The sequence below is a fragment of the Lipophrys pholis genome (assembly GCF_963383615.2).
Source record: "Lipophrys pholis genome assembly, chromosome: 11".
In the NCBI taxonomy this organism is placed as follows: Eukaryota; Metazoa; Chordata; class Actinopteri; order Blenniiformes; family Blenniidae; genus Lipophrys; species Lipophrys pholis.
In genome coordinates, this window is record NC_137631.1 from 21,358,742 (window position 1) to 21,368,774 (window position 10,033).

The 10,033-nt window shown below is 41.2% G+C and overlaps 1 protein-coding gene across 3 annotated transcripts; it reads left to right on the forward strand.

Annotated features, from left to right (window-relative positions):
- Nucleotides 1-578: 578 nt before the first annotated feature.
- Nucleotides 579-9,485, forward strand: sergef (secretion regulating guanine nucleotide exchange factor). Of its 3 annotated transcripts, XM_080475318.1 has the most exons (12): nt 594-664; nt 908-1,046; nt 2,177-2,329; nt 2,468-2,562; nt 2,687-2,747; nt 2,833-2,946; nt 3,052-3,114; nt 3,487-3,645; nt 3,748-3,914; nt 6,025-6,061; nt 6,220-6,240; nt 8,432-9,485. In XM_080475318.1, exons 1-12 carry the CDS (start codon nt 623-625, stop codon nt 8,602-8,604), a joined length of 1,224 nt encoding a protein of 407 aa, XP_080331444.1. In that variant the 5' UTR covers nt 594-622; the 3' UTR covers nt 8,605-9,485. The 3 variants fall into 3 exon arrangements, with proteins under 3 accessions (XP_080331443.1, XP_080331444.1, XP_080331445.1); XM_080475317.1 differs by lacking the exon at nt 6,220-6,240 and having other exon boundaries at nt 579-664; XM_080475319.1 differs by lacking the exon at nt 6,220-6,240 and having other exon boundaries at nt 611-664; nt 3,748-3,869; nt 6,025-6,057; nt 8,432-9,479.
- Nucleotides 9,486-10,033: the final 548 nt, after the last annotated feature.

Consider the following 10,033-nt stretch of genomic DNA (forward strand, 5'->3'; position numbering starts at 1 on the left):
AGAAAAGATAATGCTGACGTTCAGTCGGTTCCTGACATTTCAAAAAGAGTTTCTCTGACCTGAACACATTACTACAGAAAATATAAATACGCTAAACCACCGAACTGTTCTTAAGATGGAAATCACAAGTGTAGGGCTTGAATGGATGCTGTCGGTGAGTGACTCTCAGTGCTTCACGGACAAAGAAAGCTCTGCAATCTATTAAAATCTTCATTATTCTACATTTCTGGAGTTTCTTACAACCCAAATTATGTTAAAATAAGTTACACATTTAACGACATTATTCTATTAATATCACTTGGACGTCTTATCTCCATATAAGTGAACGCACCAGAGGCGCAGTCAGTCCTCATCCAATATGGCGGCAACGCTGATACGTCAGCTACAACAGGCAGCGACAGTCAATAAAGCCTCTTCTGTCGTTATTTGAAAGCTCTAAAAACAGCAACTTTGGAATGAAAACGTGTATCAGTGTCATTTAGTTTTCAAGTACCCCTTTAAAAACAAGGTATCAAGCAATACTTTTTGTGGGGGATTGACATGAGCTCACCTCTCCGCGCCGCACACGTTGCAGTTGTTGATGATTTACGACACTGCCGTAAATCCTACCCCTCCGCGCTCCATGGAAACACGCTCACAGCTGGACTTTTGTTTATACTCTTGGGTAAGTTTGTTTTCTCCACCAGTAACTTTTCCGAACACTTTGCCCCAGGTCGTTTACTTTAATCAACCCTGGTACCGTCTTCCAGTCGTAAAGTGTCACTTTGACAGCGACCCTGCGCATTGCTGCGAACGTTAGCTTAGCCTGCTAACACGCTGGCTGACGTGGGACTGACGGTGGCCGGAGCTCCGAGAGCTCTTCCGATTACTCCCGGTATAGTTTGTGATTGATGTCGTTTACTGTTAGGGAGCCAACAGCTACGGGCAGCTGGGGCAGGGGGATGTGGAGGATCAGCCCGTGCCTCGACTCTCTGACACCTCGGCTCTGCAGAACCGCGCGGTCCGGGCGATCAGCGGCGGCGGAGGACACACCGCAGTGATCACCGGTACGGTCGTGTGTGTGTGTCTGCCCCCGAAAACAAACTGCCAATAACTCCTATCTGCCCACCTGATGCTTAACGTGTGTTCAAGATGGCTAACTCCTTCACAGGTCACCTGGCGCCTCCTCCTGGAGACAGACAGATTCGTTTTTCAAAATGTAATTTGTGTTTTCAGCTCGATGCTGTGTTGATTAAAGAAGCCCAGATCATGATCAGGGTTTCTTGAAAAGTGATTCTTTCCTCTATGCACTGCCACCGCGACCCCATCCGAATTAAGCAGTTAAGAAGAGGGATGGATGGAGTTTTGATAAACACCTTGAAATTGCTCTTGAGTGCTACAACTGTAACTTGATGAATCTAGTATGAAAAATAAAGTTACTTCTGGATGTACAAATAAGTTCAAGTCACTTCGAGCAAAGTGTGCCTGTACCTTATCTCAATGGCACATTGTTGGGTGTCGACACAAGAAACAGTTTTCACATAAAATTCTATAATTCTTTTTACAGCTTGTCACACATGAAAAACAAGAACTCCTGTGGAGGTGCTTCCTCAAGAAAAATACACCCCATATTAAAATGTTAGAAGATGGTGTAAGCTGCTGTGCCTGCTCTGCCTGGCAAGCATTTGAATTCCCAGAGAATCCAGGGAAAATGTACCTGTCCTCATGCTAAAACCTGCCTGGATACAACAATTCAGATTTTATGACTCTAAGCAAGGCTGAGTTTTGAAGGTAATGGATAAAGCTAAATGTATTGCTACAACAAAGGTGTGGCCAGTGCAAAGAAAATACTGTTGATTGAATAACCGCCTTTGACTGACTCGTACAGACAACTCAGTTTGTTTTTAATTCTGACAAGTTGTTCTGATACTTAGATACTGATACATTTGACAAATAAGTAAATTATGATATAAAAAAAAAGTCAATTATAGACGAATCATGGGAATATATGCTCTACCTTGTACTTTATCCTGCCTAATTGTGTTGGGAACAACTTTATTTCAGTTTCTAGTTTGTTAGGCGCCTGAGTCTGCAAGGTCATCAACTATCAATCTGATGACCTTTTTGTCTCCTTTTTTAGCTGTTCAGTTTATAAAGTTTGTGCCTTGCTAAATTTTTACACTTTTGTGTTTAACAGAGAATGGAGAAGTGTTCGTGTGTGGTCAGAATCACAAAGGCCAGCTGGGACTCGGCCACAGTACCGACGTCTTAGTTCTTCAACTCTGCCCTGTCCTGAATAGCAGAATCACAAATGTAGCCTGTGGTTGGGATTTTACTCTTTTTCTCAGTGGTGAGCAATTTCTAATTCTCAGAAGTATTTATTTTTCCTTACCCTTGAAGTTGATTGTTCATGACAGGAAATTCAAATGGTATTATCATGCTTTACTTACAGAATATCTTTTTTCTCGTTTTAATATCCCATGAACAGATTGTGGTCAGTTACTGGCATGCGGATCAAATGCATTTGGTCAACTGGGTGTTGGACAGACACTCACACACTCTGCAGAGCTGCTTGCTGTTGAGGTAAACACAATTTTCCTGAACCTGCATAATTAGTGTAGAGCTTTCTTGAACCAACCCCCACTTGGTCAGTTTCATCAGATTGAACAAAGCACTCGTAACATTTTGTTTTGGGTTTTTTTTCCAGAGTCTGAAGAAGCCCATAGTGAGTGTAGCAGCAGGACTGAGACACTCACTTGCTGTTACTGGTAAGGTAGTGCCATAAACTCTCCACATGGCCAGGTTTCATTTTACTTTTGATAAAACACTTAATATCTTGCCTCTGGCTTTCAGACTCTGGCACCGTTTATCAGTGGGGGTTGGGTCTTTTCAGTCATGGTAAAAGAGCTCTCAGTCCACACCCTGTTCCACCACATCTCAGCTCTAAGGAGCCTTCACTGGTACCAGGTAAGTTAAGCTGGCATTATATCTCTATCTAGCTATCTAGCTATCTGGTTTAGTTTTTTTTTTTTATTATTTGTGGTTATTTATAGTGTTGTGTTCATGTTGCAGGTCTGGATCACAGGATATCACATTTTGTAACAGCAGGCTCATCTCACAGTGTGTGCCTTACAGGTATGAACATACCTGTACAGAATGTTGACTTTGATAGAAATGGCTTGTACCTTATTCCTTACAGATAGAAGATGTTTACAATTGGCTTCAAAGCAAATACAGTGACGACATTGCATATCAGAGAAGCAAACATGATTGGCGGAGGCTATATTCTATTAACAGATCCATTATGTGTTTGCTCTCCTGTTCCATAGGGAGCTTTTACATGTGTAGTAGTGACTTGTCTTCAACCTCATGTTCATAAATCAATCTGACATCCTTTCTGTCCTCCTAATTAGTTGACCAGTGCTTCTCAATTGCTTTTCTGTTGCTGCCTCTGCAGTATAAAAAGTAATGGTCCTCCTGTGTGTGTGTGTGCGCGCGTGTGCGTAGGAGATGGTGATTTGTTCCTGTGGGGAAGCAACAAGCATGGTCAGCTGGCCACCACAGAGCCCTTTCTTCCATGCCCCACTCTCCTGAGACGATCTCTGATGGACGGAGAGAAAGTCATTCATGTGTGGAGCGGCTGGACACACATTGTTGCTCAAACAGGTATGCAGACACCATTATACACATCATACATGCTGCGGTTACCAGTTTTAGTGGGATTTAAGGGACAGTTGCTCTGTCTGAATAGGTTGTAATTCCTTTCAGAGAGCGGCAGGGTGTTCACGTGGGGCAGAGGAGATTATGGACAGCTGGGCCAACGAGCATCAACAAGTACAGACTCAAAGCAGCAGTCAGCAGGCCCTGTAGCAGACGGTGGCAGCTTGAAGGTTTGCACACCTGCTGAGGTTAAAGAGCTCTGTGGAGCCACACAGGTAGGACATCTGTGTTTCCACCTATTTGTAAACAGCTAAATTATGTTTCAGTTGCATGTTTGCATGGTGAGAATTTGCATCTCCCTGGTTGTCCAAATATAAACAATGGAAAAATAAGTTGTAATGAACAGAGTTACATGTAGTATTTTTAGTTTAATGTAGGATACAGTTTTAACTACTTCTATTGACAGAACATCACTCAGACACGCACATGTTATAATAGTTACCGTGATAGAACTCCTGCAAACCTATTCCTTTGCTCTATCCCTTAAGGCCAGTAATCTGAATTTAAAATCAGTCCCATGTACTCCCGTTTTTAAATATTGTGTGAAGCAGTGTCTGACTTCTTTATGAAAAGTACTACTGAAATGAACTATTAATTTAGAGTATTGAAAAGAGGACACATACATTATGATGTCTGAAGGTTATTCAGACGGACCTTACAATTTTGATACATTCAAACTATGCCCCCACTGTATGAAAAGACATTTTTGTTGTATACCAAAATAATATCTCTATATTATCAAATATACAACTTCAGAAAGATTTCTCAGAGTTTACTCAACATGGTTTATTATGCTTAAAATGGCAATTTCTTTCATTTGTTTTGACTTTCATGACTATTTTCTTGTTGTTGGAATGTAAGCAAAAAAATAAATAAACGTAACCTCACAAATATACTGGGATAACAACCATTTGGTCTGTAGATATGAATGCTGCTCTGACATCTGCTCCCTCTATGTGAGCGTATCCAGGCAGCCTCTCGATAATTACGTCACACACAACTAAGAACCACTGTCAATTTAAAAACATTGTTAGTAGTTCTTTGGAAATTAATACAAACCAGATGATTTCAATGTATTATTCTCAATCAGAATCACTTTATTAATCCCTGGAGGAAATTCTCTAATATCACAGCCACTCTACCTCCTGGATAAACTGTACATGTCAGAGAAAATGAGATGCTTCGGTCACTCCAGTCTGTTATTGATATGTCTTCTATTTATTTTTTAATCAATGTGGAAGCCAGCTTGTTGTTTGAGGTCTGTAAGATACCACCAGGAGGCAGCACACAACCAAAAACACAGCTCAGCCTGGTCTAGCATGAAATGATCCACAGTGCCCCTGGAGAGAAGGTTCCTAATGAGCAGCATCACAATAGCTAGTGTGCAGACTCACACTGCCATTATTATCCAGAAGGGAGACGACCATTTCCATTGAGTAAAGGCTGTGCTTCCTTCTCCCGTGGGGACAGTTACGTGAGAGTGTCACGGGACTGCAGCAGTTAACCTGTAGTCTAAATGGCAACTCTATTGTAGGAAATCGTTGCCAATAACTCGAATGTCAGGGATGAGCAAAGGTAGGGGCCGAATCATTCTCCATCTGCGCACCGATCACTGCAGCAACACTGACGTATGCTGAAGCGTTGTCACCTCTATGTGTAAAGGCAAGATGAATTAGTGGAGTGGGCCGTAAATTTCTCTCAGCCCACCTCATAGTATTAGTCCATGTACGTTCATGGAGGAAATTCTGAGTAAATATTTATTCAGGGTGTTCCTGGAAAAAACTAATTACAGTATGTCAATGGTTCGGCAATCAGTAGGCCTGAATCTTTTCATGGCTTGTCACAGGTGTGTGCTCCAAACAAAGCAATTCAGACTGCACCAGGAAGCAAATATTGTTTGAGCAATGAAGGTCTGCCTATTTAAAGCTGCATTCAAAGGGTTTTGTTTTTCAAGATCAATAATTAACTAGCATTTCAATGAGTTCTCTTCATTCCTGTCCTGTTAGGCAGGGGAAAGAAGAGGGAGCAAAACATTAAACTGTGAACGGTTTGGCTTTACATTTACTCCTCTATTTCCCCTGGTGTTCGCTTCCCTCCTTCCTGTTTCTGTGTGTGATTCATTTACAGACAAAATACTTACCAACGTTATGGTCATACAAAAGTTTGAAGGATGGAAATTGACAACGTTATCTGCATTGTAGTTCTTCATTGAAATGTGTAATGTTTCTCATGTATATGTTGAGATGACAAGTCTCAAAGATGAGCTTTAAATTTTGTGTGCACCTCAGTTATTTACACATATTTTTGAAATCTTCTTCTCTACAGATAAGTTGTGGATCTGAGCATAACCTTGCCATTGTAGGTGAGTCTCATACTAATGCGATTGCAACTAATTGCCACACTGTAAATGTCACACGCAAATAAAGAAGGAATACCATTGAAGCAAAATATTTTAATGAGACACTGAACAGAAAGTAAAAACTTTATTCTCTCCGGCCTGACATGACTCCAACTACAAAGAGGAAAAGAGAATACACATAGGTGAGACTAAACTATTTCACTTTTCCTCTGTATTAAAGGATCATAAAGCCACTGATACTACGTTAAATTCAAACATGAGTGTGAAAAATTAATCTTGATGATACTGTTGAGGATTTCTGAGGTCAGCCCATCCCTCTGTGGCTGGCATCAAAATGTAATTATAGCACGGATAGATGAGTGTCATTTACAAAAGCACTTATGCGCAATAGGCCTGTAAAAAAGGAGCCGAATTAACCACACACACAATTACAAGCATGTTTTTCCTGTCAGATGTTTGAAAGGAAATCTCCTCATACCCCCCGCCACCACCAAAAAGAGAGCGAAGCAAAAACACTGTAGTTGTGCACATCCCGAAGAAAACTAAACGACAAAACTATCTTTTCGATTCCCTGGAATTACAGAGATGTTAACTGTGCTTTTTTTCTTGCTGTGCCTAAAGTCCTATACTTTCTTATTGTCGCCAACTAACTGTACAAACATTTGGAAGTAAGATCTTTGGCATTAAATTTTGAACACTGACCCAGTTTTTTTCTTCTTTTTTTTTTAACATCAGCATGAATATAAATATCGCAGATCAACACTGAAATAAAAGCGCAGCATTCCATCAGAGAAAACCTCATTGTTTGTACATGCTTTCAAGTCATGCGTTGACGAAATAATTTAAGGATAACGGACATGCTATTATAATTAAGAAATTATAATGACTGCCCATCACACTGCCAATTGTTTCAAAACGTGGGTCTCACTGGAAAAAAAAAAGTTACTGGATGAGAAAGGGGAATCAGTAAAGAAAGAGCTTGTGAACCTCAAACATCTTGCTCCTTCACCAGGATCTCCTCCGTTCCTCCTCCTGTCTCCAGCGTGGTGGCAGGAGCAGTGAAAGAGCAAAACGGGATTGGAAGCAGAGACCTGAGTGCTGCTATTTCTGGTGCTGAAGTAGGTCAGGCGGAAAGGAACGGAGAGCATTGCACGCTGCTCATGATATCTGTTGCCTCCTCAGCCTTTGCCCATTTGCACCTGAGACAGGGTTCCTCATATTTGAAATTCATCACTGGTGGTCAGTAGTGGGAGATGGGCCAAAGACTCTGTGGGCACAGCTCATCCAATCTGAGGAGAGATGTGCGTTTATGTGAACATTTTCCACTTAGTGGGGACTGTAGAAGCACAAAAACTTCAGATTAGATTTCACTTTAAATTGTATTTGTGGAATGATGCAAGTCATGCCATTATTTAAAAGAAGAAAAAAAAAAAAAGCCAACTCCCACAGATTGTGTCCCTCTGTGGTGTCAATAATTAGGTGTGAAATTTGAAACTGTCAAGCGGTGAAGAAACAATGGCAGGATTTATTTACAAAAGAAATGGATTTTTGGTTTGTGTTTCTGTGTTTATCTCCATTTGGTGTGCAGAATATTGTGAAGGCACTTGGTTTCCATGGAAACACTGATGTGCACTACTTCAGTCAGTGAGTCCATGGAATACAGCAGAGCACCAAAACAAGAATTTCTTACTGACAAAATGTCACTATTGAATGACTTTTACAGTTCAAACTGAGTCAAACACTTCAGGTATAAATATATGCAGAGTATTAAGTACAAGGCAACATGTGTGTCTATAATGCGTGTGCCTTATCTGGCAGACTGTCACATCGACATAAGCTGCTGGCATGATATCCTGGTCTGTTACCTTCTGAAAACATATGTCTGTTGTCGAATCCCAACGTGACATTCAGAGACTGACAGTGAAAAGACGGAAGACAAAGGAACCCCTTGATGAAATAAATGAAACGATGGCATGAAAGGCACACGGCTGCAGGACAGGGAAAGCTTGAAGATGTGTTACCCTTGAGAAAGCAAGCTCGCTTCTGTTGCCATGGCAATGGAGCCTATTAGGTAACTGTGTTGCCATGGCACGTGTCTCCGCGGTGATGCAGACCTGACCACACCCACCAACAAGCTCCCCAGCTGTGAAGAGCAAGGATTCTTCATTATTGGTCAACTGTCAACGTTGGGAACAGATTGTGTGCGTGCGTGATTACGATAGCATGTTTCTATTTTTTTTCCTTTTTGTTTTTGCACCGATCTCCTATTTTTAAATAATTTTTTTTTATTTTAATCTAGGCTGTTAATTTTAGCCTCTAAGCCCTAATGCTCTCCTGCCAGCCTCACTGACCCCTGAAACTTCTTCTTTTCAGGAGGCTGTCTCCTCTCGTGGGGCTGGAATGAACACGGCATGTGTGGAGACAGTTTCCAGACAGACGTCTTCCATCCACAGCTCGTGTCTGGTCTAAGACCTCTCCTCATCGGCTGTGGAGCCGGACACTCCTTAGCAGTGAGCGCTGTGACAACAGGCTCAGGATTAAACTGAATAAAGCAGAGCACTGACTTTGATTCAGCGTAGCAATCAGACACTATGAAATAAGAAATAATGATTATTTGAAGGATAAACATATTTCTGTTTCCTTGTGATCAAGTATCCTTAACTGTGTCCAGTAACTTTCGCCTTATAAAGAAGATCATCCAAGCTGCTTGAACAGGCTGTATTTGTCATAAATATTGTATGTATTGTTGGACCCAGGCTGAGTTATGCTGCGTGTGCCAGAGGTCATTTCTCTGGCCCGCTCGTTACTTTGATGGACATGATGAGGGCAATTGATATGGCCGTACCAGTGGCTGCAGGTTCAACTATGATGTTTGTCTTCCTGGATGAAGCTGTTAGAAATTGTGAGGGATGGGCTGGACTGCTGCTACAGCTCTATCTTCACATGTCAGCAGTTTTATTGTTGTGATCCTGGGTGTCAGGAGGCCGTCAATCTCTGTGCATCACACTGAAAATCTGTCATCTTATGATTTACCCCTTACACATACAAATTTCACCTGTCCATCTCTTTATATGTAGCCAGTGTGTCACTTTATTTAATGTGCTTTCATACTTCATTAATGCATAATGAAAGGGGACTCTAGTAGGTGACCCAGCCTACATATTTATAAGTGGTGTACAGCCGCAGTGCAGTACCTGGGGACCGGTTGCAACTGTAAAGCTCAGGCTTTGGTCGAAGACAATGTCAAGACTCAGGAAAGCTCCTGGCTTATTATTGCTTTACTTGATTTTAGAGGTTCATAATTTTATTACTGTGGTTTATGCAAATCGAATGTGGGAAAACATGCTAAAATTCTATGTTAGGTAAATTAAAGAGGTTTTACCTTGATTAGTTTGGAACAAAAAAATAAATAAACCAGCACTCGTTGAAAAATTGATTTCTGTGTTTTTTTTATTTATCACTATTTATTGTACAAGTCTGAACTCGGTTGGTCAAAAAAGACACAAAAAATTCCCTAAACAACAAACCAATTGAAACGATCACTGAACACCTTATTGAGATAACTAACCACAAAATGCATGGTGTTCAAAACACACACTCTGTAATCTCACTAAATGGCACACAGTAGTTGCCTCTTAGTTGCATTATTGAATCCGTTTCAAGATAGTAGCTGCTGTTGTCTTTTATTTCATCTGTGTTGGACAATGATAGGCACACTGTCCCCCCCCCTTTTGTGCTCAGCTCTATTGGCAGAATTAGATCTGCGTCACCTGACTGCATGCAGATCTCAGCAAGTTGTCGGCAGTGTGTTTGCAGGTGTTTGGTAAAAAGTTGGTCCCTTCTCACTAACTTTTCCACGCAAACAATCTGGATCTGTAACTTTTACTCAGTTGTCATTTGTTTTGATTATTTTTGCTCATCGCTAGCTTTCAGAAGCTGATCCCGATGGGGGTCCTTCCCGTTTTCATTTGCTCT

Coding starts and splice junctions, on each gene's coding strand:
- sergef (XM_080475317.1), top strand. CDS start 581: ATGATTTACGACACTGCCGTAAATCCTACCCCTCCGCGCTCCATGGAA. Junction 1,047..2,176: donor ACACACCGCAGTGATCACCG/GTACGGTCGTGT, acceptor TGTGTTTAACAG/AGAATGGAGAAGTGTTCGTG. Junction 3,915..6,024: donor AGCTCTGTGGAGCCACACAG/GTAGGACATCTG, acceptor TCTTCTCTACAG/ATAAGTTGTGGATCTGAGCA.